Source organism: Spinacia oleracea, chromosome 3 (assembly GCF_020520425.1).
Source record: "Spinacia oleracea cultivar Varoflay chromosome 3, BTI_SOV_V1, whole genome shotgun sequence".
NCBI lineage: Eukaryota > Viridiplantae > Streptophyta > Magnoliopsida > Caryophyllales > Amaranthaceae > Spinacia > Spinacia oleracea.
In genome coordinates this window covers 60,748,991-60,765,389 of record NC_079489.1, presented here as the reverse complement: position 1 = coordinate 60,765,389, position 16,399 = coordinate 60,748,991, and the positions used below count along the sequence as shown (strand labels likewise).

Below are 16,399 nucleotides of genomic sequence, written 5' to 3'. Positions count from 1 at the left end.
GGCTGCGACGCGACGAGAGGGAGAGAGAGGGGTGCACGTGAGGCGCGGCTGGGCACGAGCACAAGGGCACGGCTCGTGCCTTGTGGCTCAAGAAAGGGTCGGACGAAGAGGGGAGGTAAGAGAGGAAAAAGGAGAGCAAAAATTCAGAATTTTTAAGTTAGGGGATCTCATGAAGGGGAGGGGTATTTATAGGTTCTCATCCCTTCATGGGTTAGGTATTAGGGTTTAAGGTTGGGCTTGCTTTTTGGGCTTAGTTGAATTTGATCCTTGCAAGCTTTTGTTGGGTTTGATTATGGCAAACAACTGGGCCTTAATTAAATTAAATTTGTTTTTGAAATACGACCCAACAATTCCCGATTAAATAAATTCATTGAATTTATTTAATAAAAATACGGTTTTCGAAATAATTAATATTTAATTAAAAATAAAAAGCGCATTTAATTCTCATTAAATGAAATTAATTCATAAAAAAATACAACGAAATGTTTTATAAATATAATAAAATATTTATAATTATAGAAAAATACGAGATATTACAGTCTACCCTCCTTAAAAGAAGTTTCATCCCGAAACTTGGGCACAAAAATCACAATTTTAAAACTAAACTTGAGACTATTTTGAGACTTTAGTGCGTTTTCTTTGCAAAAAGTTTTAGTTGCTGTACTCTTTAAGTAATTCAACATGACAATAAATAGTGAAACTTCACTGGAAACAACGATTCAAGCATATCCTTAAGGGTAAATTGGGGTAAATAAGGTAAAAAGCGCGAAATTCTACCGCACTCTACCCCCCTTAAAGAAAACGAGTTACGGCCACGTAACTCAACTAACCTCGGGAAAAAGCTCGGGATATTTCTTTCTCGTTTCCTCCTCCGCTTCCCAGGTAGCTTCCTCAAACTCTTGGTTAGACCACAACACTTTTACGATCTTAACATCCTTAGTTCGAGTGCTACACACTTTGCTATCAAGTATCTTGACAGGTCTTTCCTCAAAGGTCAAACTTTGGTCTAACTCTATGGTCTCCGGTTGCAGTACATGAGACTTATCCGGGACATACTTCCTCAATTGGGACACATGAAACACATTATGCACTCTATGCAAATCCATGGGCAAGGCTAGTCTATATGCTACCTTCCCTATCCGTTCTAAGATCTCATATGGGCCTATATATTTTGGGCTAAGCTTTCCCTTCTTCCCAAATCTCATCACTCCTTTCATTGGTGAAACCTTTAACAACACTTTGTCACCTACTTGGAACTCTTCATCCCTACGCTTTAAATCTGCGTAGCTCTTTTGGCGATCTTGCGCGGCTTGGATTTTGGATTGAATAGTCCTAACCTGATTCATAGTGTCCTCTATCAATTGGGGACCTAGTACAACAGTTTCACTAATGTCACTCCAACATAGTGGACTTCTACATTTTCGTCCATGCAGGGCTTCGAATGGTGCCATTCCAATACTGGCATGATAGCTATTGTTGTATGAAAACTCAATTAAGTCTAGGCTATCTTCCCATCCTCCTTGGAAATCAATCACACAAGCTCTTAGCATATCTTCTAGGGTTTGAATAGTCCTTTCGGTTTGTCCATCCGTGGCTGGGTGGAATGCTGTACTCATTTTCAATGTGGTACCAAATTTCTTCTACACACTTTTCCAGAAATTCGAAAGGAACCTAGAATCTCTATCTGATACGATATCCTTAGGAACTCCATGTAATCTCACTACATGTTTGATGTAAGCTTTGGCAAGTTGTTCCATTTTCCGGGTTTCTTTCATTGGTATGAACAATGCTGACTTAGTCAACCTATCGACCACTACCCAAATGGTGTCATTTCCACTTTTCGACTTGGGTAAACAAGTGACAAAGTCCATTGAGATACAGTCCCACTTCCAACTTGGAATTTCTAAAGGTTGGACCTTTCCCTGAGGTCTCCTATGCTCAATTTTAACCCTTTGACAAGTCAAACACCTTGCCACGAATTCAGCCACTTCGTTCTTCATCCTTGGCCACCAATAGACCTTTTTCAGATCCTTATACAGCTTGTCACCTCCCGGGTGAACAGAATATGGCGTATTGTGACCCTTCTCTCACCAACTTCTCCTTTAGTTCATCACACTTTTGAGGTACGCACCATCGTCCTTTATACCTCAAACTTCCATCCTCGTGGATCTTAAAATCAACCTCCTTTCCTTGCGAAATCTTCTCCTTGATCCGCTCTAGCTTAACATCACCAGCCTGATTCCCCCTGATTTCATCAAATACTGACGACTAGATGGTTAAGGCATTCATCATACCCTCAAGGCATCCTCCACTCACTATTTCTAGATTCAATCGCTGCCTGTCCTTACACAGCTCGTTAGCAACTACTAACGTATTCACACCATGACTTGATTTCCTACTCAAGGCATCTTCAACTACATTGGATTTTCCCTCATGGTACTGAATATCCAGATCATAGTCCTTGATCAATTCCAACCACCTTGGTTGGCGCATATTTAAGTCCTTCTGTGTGGAAATGTACTTCAAACTCTTATGATCCGTAAATATCCTACATTTCACACCATACAGATAGTGTCTCCATATCTTCAATGCAACACTATGGCGGCTAACTCTAAATCATGGGTAGGGTAATTGGATTCATATGGCTTCAACTGCCTCGATGCATACGCAATCACTTTCCCGTTCTGCATTAACACACACCCTAAACCATCCTTAGAGGCATCACTATACACATCATAAGTACCACTCTCATCTGGCAAAGTTAACACTGGCGCGGTTGTTAATCGCGTCTTTAAGGCTTGGAACGCTTCCTCACACTGGTCATTCCATTCAAACTTCGCTTCTTTCTTCATCAAGGTTGTCATTGATTTGGAGATTCTAGAAAAGTCTTGCACAAAGCGTCTATAATAACCAGCTAAACCAAGAAAACTTCGAATATCGGTGACACTCTTAGGTGTAGGCCAGTCACTGACAGCTTTTATCTTTGCAGGGTCCACTGCAACTCCTTCCTTAGATACAAAATGTCCTAAGAACGCAACTCTTTCTAGCCAGAATTCACACTTCGAGAATTTGGCATACAACTGATTGTCTCTAAGGGTACTCAACACTGACCTTAAGTGTTCCGCATGATCCTCCTCATTCTTAGAGTAGACCAGAATATCATCTATGAAAACCACTACAAACTTGTCCAAGAATGCATGGAATACTCGGTTTATTAAGTCCATAAAGATTGAAGGTGCATTGGTTAACCCAAAAGGCATAACAGTGAACTCAAAATGACCGTATCTAGTCCTAAATGCAGTCTTTGGTATATCGTGATCTGCGATTCTCAATTGATGATAACCTGACCTCAAGTCAATCTCCGAAAACATTCCTGCTCCTTTCAACTGGTCAAATAGATCATCTATCCTAGGCAAAGGATACTTATTCTTGATTGTGACCTTATTGAGTTCCCTGTAGTCTATACAGAGTCTCATGCTACCGTCCTTCTTCTTCACAAACAAGACTGGCGCTCCCCAAGGCGATGCACTTGGTCTAATATAACCTTTCTCTAGTAATTCCTCAAGTTGACCTTTCAACTCACTCATTTCTGCTGGAGCCATTCGGTATGGGGCTTTCGAGATAGGTGCAGTTCCGGGTGCTAAATCTATGGTAAAATCGATTGGTCGATTGGGCGACATTCCCGGGATCTCCTCCGGAAACACGTCCAAGAATTCACTCACCACTGCAATATCCCCTGGTTACTCTTTCATTACATGGTCTAGGTCTCTCACATTGCATAAGAAGACAGGGTTCCCTTTGTGTATTAATTTCACGAGCTCCATTGCCGTGACGATTCCTACACTCCTAGGCTTCCCAAAACGGTGATACGATACCACCTTTCCTAGACTAGACTTCAAGTGAATCTTCTGCTTCTCACAGTCAATCTTAGCTTTAAACATGGTCAACCAGTCCATTCCCAAAATCACATCTAAATCTCCTAACTCAAACTCAATTAGGCTTGACAAGAATATGGTCTTGGCTATGGTTAAAGGTACATTCCTATGGATCTTAGTCCATTTGACGATCTCACCTGTTGGTATCACTATGGGTACTTCTATTTCTTCGGGTTCCTTCAGTTCTAAATTCTCTAAGATACCCTTTGATATAAACGAGTAAGTCGCACCAGAATCAAATAGTACTTTAACTAAAACGGAGTTAATAGAAAAAGTACCAGCTATGACGTCAGACGAGTTTTCGGCTTCCTGCCGAGTGATCACATTCAGCTTTCCTTGGGCAACTCCCTTGTTATAGCCACTTCCATTGGCATTTCCATTGGCATTTCGGTTCCCATTTGGTTGATAGTTCCCTCCGGGCTTTCCATTACCCTGGCCACTAATGCCATTGTTTCCACTCTGGTTACCCCTTTGGTTTCCACCATTATTTCCTCCATTCCGGTTTTGGTTATTCCGGTTGTTGTTTTGGCTGTTGCCTTGGTTACCTTGGTTGGGTTTCCCATTCTTGGCCCAACACTCAAATTCTCTATGGCCTAGCTTCTCACATAACCTACAGGAAACTTGGTTTCCATTACAGTCTCGACCTGGGTGATTAGTATGGCAACGTTTACACTCATAGACTCTCGTTCCATTCCCTGCAGACTGATTCTTATCTCCGTTGTTATTGTGGAAGTTGTTCCTATTTCCACCATGGTTTCCCTTGAACTGGAAATGGTTGTTTCCCTTGTTTTTCTTAAAATTCCCCTGATTCTGCTGACCACCACCTTGGTTTTGGTTGCCAACATCCTTCCTCTTTTCACCAATCCCATTCTTTCTTTGCTGCAGGCCATACAGATGGGCAGCTTTTCCGTATAGGGTGTCAAGAGTTGTAAAGGTCTCTCCAGCAAGCATTAGTTGCAAGTCCATAGTCAATCCACTCTCAAATCTCTGGGCTCTAAGCTCCTCCGTTGCCACCACTTCCGGCGCAAACCTAGACAACTCGATGAACTTCGAATAATACTCTGTCACAGACATACCATCCATTTTCAACTCGATGAACTCTTGAGTTTTCTGCTTCTTCAGATATGGTGGGTAAAACTTGTTTCTTAAGGCTACCTTGAATGATTCCCATCCAAATCCAGGTGTAGCTCTCAAAGCATTCTCACATCTTTTCCACCATAGATCGGCTTCTCCCCTAAGGTAATAAACAACACTATTAACCCTAAGGTTCTCTGGGCAATTGACAGCTACGATAAGCTTATCGAACTCCTTGGGTAGTCATTTCCCTTCTCCTGAATAAAACAAAAGACTAACTTTAACAACTGAGGTTGGACACTGCCTTACTAACACATTGCACTAGCTAGTCATTCAATTGGTGCACATACACAAAAAAAATTTCGGACCCTAGGCCGGATAGGCGCCTGTTTATGGGCCGCTTTTCCCCTTAGTCCGCATCACAAAGTTCAAGTGGTGAAAGATTGAACCACCTTGCAAGTACAATTTCATTGAAGAAATGCATAAAATTCCTTTCGCGATAATCGCTCAAAGATAGTATAGACTTAGAATTAAGGATATGAGAAGGAATTCTAGATTTTATTACTTCAATGGAAAAAGATGATACATCCTTTGGATCGTACTTTATTCAGAAAGCCATAAAACTGAACTACTAAAACCCTAAATAGTAGTGTACTACTTTATTGCTTCACTAAATCTAGGCACTAGCTATTACAAAGATTAAAATGCTACTCAACTATCCAGCCACCCTTACAAACAGGTGAAGAGGGCTCATGGTCTTCAAAATCATCAAAGTCTTCCTCTGGATCAGACTCATACTCCATATCCTCATTGTTTTGCTGTAACACACTGTTTACCTCATCATTGTCGACTCCAGGCTCAATTTCTTTGTCACTGGAGATCTCAATAGTGGGTTCAGGAATGATAGGGTTAGGGTTCTCAATCTCAACAACGTCATCATCACTGTCCTCATCCATCTGAGTCTCTGTATCATGATCTAATCCTGTAAGGTTGATGTTCTCTACCATCTTACCATCATCAAAACATTCCTTTGCGAGCTCTATAATCGTAGTCATAATCTCCAAATCATATCTCCATCTACCATCTGGATCGGAGTACCATACTTGTAGTAATTAGGAATACCATTTTCCATATGCATATCCCGAAATTGGTTCTTAAGCTCTATGTATGGGTTCTTGGAAGGTAAGCAATGAATAACCATCTCTGCCATAACATCTTTCTTTCTCAATTCAGGTAGGTTCTTCACTGAAGCGAAGTAATTGCAGGCAAACTCAATCTTCTTGACATAAATGTGTGGGGTCTCACAATCTAGCTTCTCTAGGTTTCCTAGATTTGCGTACTTTGAAATCAACATCTTAATCCTGAAAGTTAACAACTACAAAGTCTTACTAAAAGTGTTCCAAAACAAAGTAAGTTCGTTGAGCCATACAATTTCAATGCACAAGTACATGCTTAATCATGATTCGTGATGCAATTAATCACACAAAGCAAACAAAACATGATCAAACTTTAATTAAAAGATCACAACATCAAGGCATAATCACATAAACACTTGATTAGAAAGGCATACTTAGACAACACATACTTAGACTAATTAACCCTTCTTATTCTACCCATTCCTCACTTAGAAAATAATTAAAAAATTTCGAAATTAATTTAAATAAATAACTTCAATTATACGCGAAATTATTAGAAATTAAAATCGAAAATTTAAAATAATTACTCGAATAATTTAATTAATTCGATTATTTTCAAAAATAATTTAAAAGAATTAAATAAATAATTAAATAATTAATTCGGAATTTTCGAAAGAATATATTATTATTATTTTTTTCGAAAATTCGGAAAAATCCGAAAATAAAATTAATTTTTTTTTTTTTATGAAAAGTCCGAAAATATTTCGGAAATTCGAAAAATAGTTCGAAATTTAAAATAATTTTCAAATACTAGAAATAATTGGTATTTGGCTTTTCAAAATTTTGAGTACTCATAAATAACGTTTTGACTTTAGGAAAATAGTTTTCGAAAATCCTAAAGTTCCGCAATCGTAGTTTAAGGAGTTACCACTTTGCACTATTAATTAATGCAAAGCAGCTCTCAAACTAGAGCTCTGCAAATACCACTTTGTAACACCCTAATAATTCCTTGTTTTTATAAAATATTTTCCAACTTAAAACACAGGAATTACCAAGATATTACCGCCACCGTGATAACGGCTAAGGCTATTTACCAGAATTACGCAGCGGAATTAACTAACTTTCAAACATATTAAATAAATAGTTAATGGTCATTAAAACAAGTTGGAACCGTTGAGGCCCAAACTAAAACAAACCGTTTGAAATCCATTAACTGAAAATAGTAGTATTAGTCATGACTATAAATAGAAATAGAGTTTATAAATTACGGAAGCATAAAACTCTCAACTCGAATCCCATGATAACTTCTCCCGCAAGTTATCTCTACAAACCTGCTTTATTGAAAATCTACTCCCCAACAACGTAAATGCAATTGATGGATCATCATAGGGTCATTAAGGCGAAGGCCATGACCAGAAGACATGAAGCACGAAGTCAGCAAAAGCCTTCGTGAAAGGTTTTTAGTATACGCTAGATGACTTTCGGTGTCTCTAAAAAACTTTCACGACAATCTCAAATTGCATCTTAGTATCATTATTAGGAAATAAGATGTTGCCTCTAATTACATTCCGATGCAAAATTATATGGTTGCCTCAATATGTATGTGGGTTATGGAAGCAAATTGTTTGTATTTCCTCTAATTATATTTCGAGGCAAAATTATATAGTTGCCCTAAATATACGTGGTTTTAAAAGCACTTTTTTATTTGCCTCTAATTATATTTTGAGGCAAGAATATATGGTTGCCCCTAAATAAATATGATTTTTTAAAGCAACTTTTCATATTGCCTCTAATTATATTTTGAGGCAAGGATATATGGTTGCCTCCAAATGTGTGTGCTTTTAGAAGCAACACATTATATTGCCTCAAAAATAGGCCTTTAGAGGCAACCACTAATTAACGACAGACTTATTAGAGGCATCCACTTTTTTGCTTCAAAAACTCATTAGAGGCTAAATCCCCATATTTAGAGGCAATTATGACTTGCCCCTGTATCTGATTTTTCTAGTAGTATAATTCATTGCAAATTTATAAAATTTAATCCATGTTAACTATAATTGATTATGGAATTAATTAGAGGCTCGTGATACCATTGTAGGGTTATGAACAATATATAAACAATATAATTCATGCGAAAAAACCATAAAGCAAGGAATCCAAAACAATTGACACATAGTCAATTAGCATAATTTAGTATACATACTATGCGATGTGTGCATGCCTTTCCTAGCTGCTCCCGAACCGATCAAGACCAAGTACATGACTCCAAGTGGCGTCCCTCCGTAGATTGTAATACCTCGTATTTTTCTATAATTATAAATATATTTTATTATATTTATAAAGCATTTCGTTGTATTTTTTTTATAAATTAATTTCATTTAATGAGAATTAAATGCGCTTTTTATTTTTAATTAAATATTAATTATTTCGAAAACCGTATTTTTATTAAATAAATTCAATGAGTTTATTTAATCGGGAATTGTTGGGTCGTATTTCAAAAACGAATTTAATTTAATTAAGGCCCAGTTGTTTGCCATAATCAAACCCAACAAAAGCTTGCAAGGATTAAATTCAACTAAGCCCAAAAATCAAGCCCAACCTTAAGCCCTAATACCTAACCCATGAAGGGATGAGAACCTATAAATACCCCTCCCCTTCATGAGATCCCCTAACTTAAAAATTCTGAATTTTTGCTCTCCTCTCTCCTCTCTTTTATGACCTAGATTTTAATCCCCAAGAAATCATGTTATCGGAAATTAATTTGACTAATAAATTTTCGATTTTTCGCCTAAATATAATGATATTAATATGGATTATTAATTTGTCGTTAAATTTAATTATAAAAGTTTCGATTTTTATAAATCATTCACAATCTTGTGAAGGAAATAATGCCCTTGGTCCAAGTATGCATTTAATGGTAAGTCTAATAAATGTGGTTCAGTATTAATTATACAAGTTAATAATTCAGTGAGATCAAGTGAACTGTATGCCTAGCTAGAGGCCGCTTCAGTTCAAGTGGATTAATGATATTAATCCACATCTTACTTTTGACTGAACCCGTAGGGTCACACAAATAGTACGTAAACGGATCAAGTATTTAATGGCATTAAATACTACATCTATGGATATTCGGAATCGACGGATCTTGGTTTCAGTGGGAGCTGAAATCGTCAAAGGCAAATAAATGAATACTCCGGAAACGATGATATTGCCGGAAACGGAAATATGGATCGTATCGGAAATATAAATATTATCCAAGTTGTAGATGTTGCGGGAAACGGAAACATGGTACGTATCGGAAAATATTATCGGAAATGGAAATATTGTCGGAATCTGAAATATTGCCGGAAACGGAAATATTGTCGGAATCGGAAATATTATCGGAATCGGAAAATAATTCCGGATACAAAAATATTAAATATTCGTTCGAAACGGAAATTAATTCCGGAATCGGAAATATTAAATATTGTTCGTATCAGAAATGAATTCTGGAATCGGGAAATTAATCGGAAGCGTGTCGTACGAATTAGCATCGGACGAGCTTGCTAGACGAAGGCCCAGCGCGAAGCCAGGCCCACGTCCAGCAAGCAAACCACGCCACACAAACAGCCCAAAGCTGCGACAGGTCCACCGCAAGGCAGGCCCAGCGCGCGCCTAGGCTGCAGCGCGCTCGCGTGGGCTTCGTGCTCCGTGGGCTTTGCGCGGGCATGGCCTGCGCATGCGGGTCGTGCTCGTGTGAGTGTTTGTGCTTCCGTACGAAACCTAAATCGTGTAGGATTCGTTTAATGATTAAATTCCTATTCCTAATGGATAAATTAATTATTAGAGTTTTAATTAGATTCTAGTTAATTAATTCGTTTCCTAGTAGGATTTCAATAGCTTTTCCATAGCCTATAAATATGTGATTAATGCTCACAATTTATAACGAGTTTTAAGTATTCAAAAAAAGAGAATTTTTGAGCAAAAATTCAGTCACCTATTTGCCTTAAATCAGCCGAAAATTTGTAGTACCTTAAGGGCGATTCTAGTTAGTCAAGCTTAAGGCGGATCCGGACGTGCTGTGGACTTTCTACGGAGGGACGACACTTGGAGTCCTAAAGACTTGTTCTTGTTCGGTTCGGGAGCACCAAGGGAGGGCACGCTACAAAGAGTATGCATCCTAATTATGCTAATTGTTATGTGGCAATTAATTTGGATTCCTGGCTTTAATGGTTTTTCCGCATGATTTATATTCAGTTATATGTATCATAACCTAACAGTGGTATCACAAGCCTCTAATTAATTCTATAATAATTGCTTAACATGGTTAAATTTTATAAATTTGCAAGGAATTAAAAGGGGTGATTAATTTTTCGTAATTGTAATTAATTGCAAATTTGCGTTTATTTAATTATATGTACGCAGTTTTTCGGCAGTTTCTTCGTTACTCAATGAAATCGAGTGATTTTTGTGTCAATTCCGCATGTAAAAGGCATTCTAAAATTTTGACAAAAATAATAGTTTTCGGCCGAACCCAGAATTCCCAAATTCGAAGCCTAACTATGACTTTTCGGAGGTTTTAGTTTTTCGAATGCAAAGTTTGTAATTTTAAGATGTTAAATTTAAATATTTGCGATTCTTGTTGTTAAATCTTGAATTTTTGATTGACCTACTTTATATGTTTAACAAATTTGAATGCCTAAGCTTGTTAATTATACAACCTAATTTGTAATTGTAATTAATTTGTTGAAATTCGAATAATTTAGAATTGATTTGATTTTCATAATTAATTAACGATTTAATTAGGTATCCATGATTAAAAACCACCATAAAAATTGTTAATTTATGATAAATTTTAAATTTTTATGACCTAGATTTGAATCCATGATAATCGGAAATTAATTGATTAATAAATTTTCGATTTTTTGCCATAAAATTATGAAATTAATATGATTTATTAATTTGTCATTAATTTTGAATTAAAAAGTTTTAATTTTTATGAAATACGCTCATGATTGTTGCACGCACAAAGCAAAGGACGCTACGTGTTACCCTTAAGGGGTGTTGTATAGTGCGGGCACGCGACGACGAGCAAGGGAGCTCGTCGCCCGTGCGGTACGAATGCAACGAGCAACAAGCAAGGGGCAGGCACGCAAAGCAAGGGAGCTGGTTGTAACACCCTAATAATTCCTTGCTTTTATAAAACCATTTTCCAAGTTAAAATAAAGGAATTATTAAAGTATTGCCGCCACCGTGATAACGGTTAAGGCTAGTACCAGAATTACGCAGCGGAATTTAATGTCAACTAACATTTGAAAACATAATTAATAAATATCGAGGCCTCCTACAATTTGGAACCATGACGCCCCAAAAACCAAAGTATAAAATGTTCAACAATTTCAAACATAATTAAAGTATAGATAAAATAGTTTTAAAGTACGAAAGCATGCAACTCTCTCAATCATCCCAAGCCACATGATTTCGATCGTACTTTGATCTACCAACCTGCTATATTATTCTACTCCCCATCAATGCAAGTGCAAATGATAGATTATCATAGGGTCATTAAGGCAAAGGCCATGGCCAAAGAAACACAAAGCACGTAGTCAGCAAAAGCTGAGTACTTACAAGAATAGAGTGAACAAAACTAAAAACATGTATCACTTACTAAGTACTAATCAACATGCAACGGCCATTCAATAAATCAAACAAATCATGAATACAAGACTCGACTCTTGACTCACAATTTAATTAGAATAAGCTTCGAACGGGCCAAAGAAATATTCCATAAATGAAAGGTGATGGGAGCCAACCATACACCAAATATATAATAATAAAATCGGGCCATACCGAGTGTCGGGCCATACCGACGGAATTCCTACGCATAATATAAATGAAACAACGTCTTGTATCATTAGTAGGAGTACGAGCTTTCCGGCAAGACTCCCCCCATTGTTCATACTCAAGGTATATACGTTCCAAGAGTTTTGAAGCTTGTTCTGGTTGCACTTTACGTTTATTAATATTTTATTAAAGGTGAACTCAAGACTCAACAATGTACATTCATTCAATTAATAAACACAACCAAAACAATCTTATTTTAATGCTTTAAGACTTGTGATCAACCAAGCAAGACTCTTGTGAAATTACTACCATAGCATACAAATAAATAATCCATCCCGTACAATAGCATACAAATAAATAATCCATCCCTTGAATGCGAAACAAACCATACATGCATAAATATTGAACAACATGATTGATAATGAAATCCATACTCATAATAATACCAACATGCTTGTTTAATCAACAACTCAATAATTCCAACAATAATAATTCACATGATCGTCCACCAAATCAACTATGAATTCACCAAGTTCACGTAATACAATTCACATCCATAAACAATCATGTAATGTCCCTTGACAATTAATATGGTCGCCCTAGACTTGTACGTACCTGGAATACCTAAGTACAGGGGCCACTGTGCGAATCACAACTTACTAGAAATCAACTCCTATAAACACAATGGAGAAACTTAATTATTATCCATGTTTACTAAATTTCCAGCAACTTTGTTTAGTTTTAAAACACTTGAATTAATTAGAACTTAATCGTTCATTAATAAAATAATCGTCTTAATCAATCGTTTAAAACCCTAGCATGAAATTAATTTATTTTCATGCATAAAACCATTAAAAATCGACGTTTTAAGTCTTTATAATATTCTGAAAAATATAATTGATTATCATAATTAAATTCATCATCTAATTATGCTAATCAATCACCCATAAGGCTTAGATTAAAACTCCAATCATAGTTTGTAATTAAAACCATTAAAACTAATAAAAATTGAAGCTTTAATATATACTTCAAATCTGAAAATTATAATATTTCAATTCAAAACATCCTTCAATAATTCAAACATACAAATCCTCAAAATTCGGTGTTCATAACCGATCCCAACATTTTAATTAAACAAAACCAATAATATTAATATAATTTAAAATACGGAATTGAAATAGAATAGGCAAGGAAGAAGAGAATTATACCAATCCGGCCTATAGCACGGAACAACCACGAATTTAACTGATTGGGCGAAAAAGATTGAACAACGAACAAAAACAACACACACACACGTTCCGTGTGTGCGCGCGCGGGCAGGATCCAAGGCAGGCACAACAGCAGCTGCTGGCGCGCGGGACAAGAGGGCGAGCAAGAGAGTGAGGCGAGGGGCGTGTGGCTGGGCGAGAGCAGCGCACACAGCAACAGCAATAGCACACAGCAGCAGCGCGCAAGGGGAAGGGCGAGCGCCGCGCGAGGGAGCAATAGGGAGAAAAATTACTGCAGCAGGATTTTAGAACGCTCCTAACTTTTAATCTACAACTCGGAATTGATCGATTTTTGAGGTAAAGTTCAAGAACTTTTCGAGATCTACAACTTTGAAGAAGAAACCTTTTTCTGAAAACGAACGGAAGTAGGAGAAAAACGGCCAAACATAAGTTCGACGAAAGAAAGAAGAATTTAGGGTTAGGGTTTTGTTTTTAGGTTTAATGAATAATAGGGAGCGATTTTGAGGGTGAGCACCTATATTTATAGACTTAGGAAACTCAAAGATGGGCTGGGCTTTAGGATTCCCTTTCGCGCTTCATTAAACATAGGATGGGCTTGTTTAATTTGTTTGGACTTGAACTTGGAATTAAATTGGGCTAGATTCATTTAAAATCGTTTTACTTTTGAAACCCACTTAAATTCCCAACATTAAATAATAAATTCGTTTAATATTCTAATAAAATAAAATACATTTAAATAACATTTAAATGCGTTTTAAATTCTAAATATCATAAAAATACTTTATAAATACAATAAAATATATTTATAAAATACAGAAAAATACGAGGTATTACACTGGTCGTGTGTGGCTCGATGGGCGATGGGGCGAGGGGCAAGGCAAGTGCAGCGAGCAAGGCAAGCACGCGTGGGCAGCGATGGATGCTGCGCCACAACGTGCATTGCCTCGCCCAGCAAGCACGCCAAGGCAAGCAGCCAAGGAAACAACAAGCACATCACAACGTGCACGCGGGCATCGTTGGCTGGCCTGTCCAGCGGCGTTGCCCAGCAGCGTGCCAATGCGATGGGCGAGTGGGCGAGTGGGCTGCGCGCAAGCGTGGCTCGCAGGGCCTGCTGCATTGGTGCGTTGATGCTTGGGCTTTGCGGTACGATCAATCGAGTGACAAGGGGTTTGTTGCTTGTTGGACTTGACGAGGCATGGGCGCAAGCCCATGGCCTTGTCTTGACCCGATTAGTTTGTTTTAATTTTAATTTTGAATTTTTAGTTCGGAAACGATTTTAATTAATTTTAAAATTCATAATTTAAATTGTTTTCTCGGAATTTAATTTTGAATAATCTAATTATTATAAATTCTAATTTATACTAATTATTTTACTAAAATTAAAACCTTGAATTAATTTAAATTCATTCATTTAATTCAACTGAAAATAAATTAAAAGGATTCAATTATAAATTTATATGAGCTTTAAATTTTAATTAAATTTGTATGTTTCCGGTTAGACTAGGAAATACAATTTATGTTTAAAATTAGTAAATCATGTAAATTTATTGGTTTAAGTGGGAGCCTTTTAGTCATAAACTCTTGATTAGGTCTACAATCCTTTAAGGTTAAAACAACTTGATTAGAATTAATAAGGATTGAATAATTGGTAGATTATTGGAACCCTTGATTAATTGCTGCAAATGTTTATGTGATGCATAATATGTTCTACTATCCAGCTACGTGGGCCATTCATAATAATGAATGGGTGAATGGTATATATTGTATATGTACTGTTTTGCAGGTTATTGAAAGTGACTAGTATGACCCAAATAGGATAAAAAATATGGCATGCGTACCATTAATTTGAATGTAAAATTGGTCTAATGCACCAAAGTTTTTAATTTAAATATGGTCTGCGCACCACCAAATAGTTTTAATTAGTTTAATTATTGCTTATCCTATTTGAAGAAAATGGCGCCTCCCATGGAGAATTCAAGACGAAGATCCCAATCCATTTTCAAGACGGACTTTGAAGTTGAAGCTTCAAGATGAAGTCGGGCCATACTAGATCACTGACAAGCTAAAGTCGTATCACCTTATCAAAAATAAACCTAAATCCACTAGCTAGGTAGCAAGGGAAGTCAAGATCGAATCCACAGGGAAACAGTGTTCTTTCTACTATTAATTAACTAAACTAGACTATTGGGAAACAGGAATTGGTTGGTGATTTGTATGCTATGACTATGAACGATAATTAAACGAGTAGGAATTCAGGAATTAAAGAATCTAGGGCATAGGTTCACCAACAAATAACAATCCAGGACGATAAACAATCACAATAATCAACAAAGTAATTAATTAGACTAGCATGCTCTCTCGAATCGGTACTAATCATAGACTTAGAATTAACGGGCTCTCGCTACGTATTAAATCTAATTCCACCTATTGACACAAGCCTAAACATCAAATTGCATCTCTCCAATCTTAACTTGATATTGCATGACTATGACAATTAAACCTGCGCAAATCTAATTGTATAGTAGAATAAACCAATCAATAGGAATCAATTACAATGCTAACAATCACAATTATCCAATCATCCCTTCATATTATTCATGGATCCCCAACCCTAGAAATTAGACTACTCAAGCATATTAACCATAAACAAAGTGATAATCATAATTGAAAGCATTATTAAAGCAAGACAATGGATTAAAATAAGAGCAATACCTAATTCAAGAACAACGGAAAATGAAATCTTCGATTTTTATTGAAAATTAAACTAAGTGTTTGCATAAATTTAGAGAGAATTCAACTAAGGGAAATAAAACTAAGGGTTTCAATACTAGGAATTAAGATGTTCAACTAAAATAACTAAGGGCTATGTTTATAGTCTTGCCCATAAAGCCCAAAAAGCGGAAATAAGTTAAGCGAAATAACGCGCCAGGGTTGTCGTTGCCCGGTCGGGCAGACATCCGCCCACCGGGCGAGAAGCTCGAAAACCGCCCGTCGGGCGCAGGTCTTCCAGCCGGGCCAAATATGACGTTCCTCAAATTTTCTCTTTTCGCCCGCCGGGCAGACATTCCCCCGCCGGGCAGCCATTCGCCCGCCGGGCGCGCGTACAACTGCACAATCCTCTATCTTTAAAACGCCATATCTCCTTCGTTATTCGTCGGAATCAGACGAGTGACCACTCATTCGAAAAATATTGAAGTCTAGA

At 37.1% G+C, this 16,399-nt stretch overlaps 1 protein-coding gene across 1 annotated transcript; it reads right to left on the bottom strand.

Moving 5' to 3' along the window:
- Positions 1-5,615: 5,615 nt before the first annotated feature.
- LOC130469056 (uncharacterized) lies at positions 5,616-7,721 on the bottom strand. The gene is made up of 2 exons (XM_056838060.1): positions 7,477-7,721; positions 5,616-6,370 (listed from the first exon to the last, which is right to left on the bottom strand). The coding sequence occupies exon 2, from the start codon at positions 6,062-6,064 to the stop codon at positions 5,717-5,719; it is 348 nt and encodes a 115-aa protein (XP_056694038.1). The 5' UTR covers positions 6,065-6,370; positions 7,477-7,721; the 3' UTR covers positions 5,616-5,716.
- Positions 7,722-16,399: the final 8,678 nt, after the last annotated feature.

Bases quoted from the DNA above. Each gene is read 5' to 3' on its own strand.
- LOC130469056 (XM_056838060.1), bottom strand. From the start codon at position 6,064: ATGACTACGATTATAGAGCTCGCAAAGGAATGTTTTGATGATGGTAAG.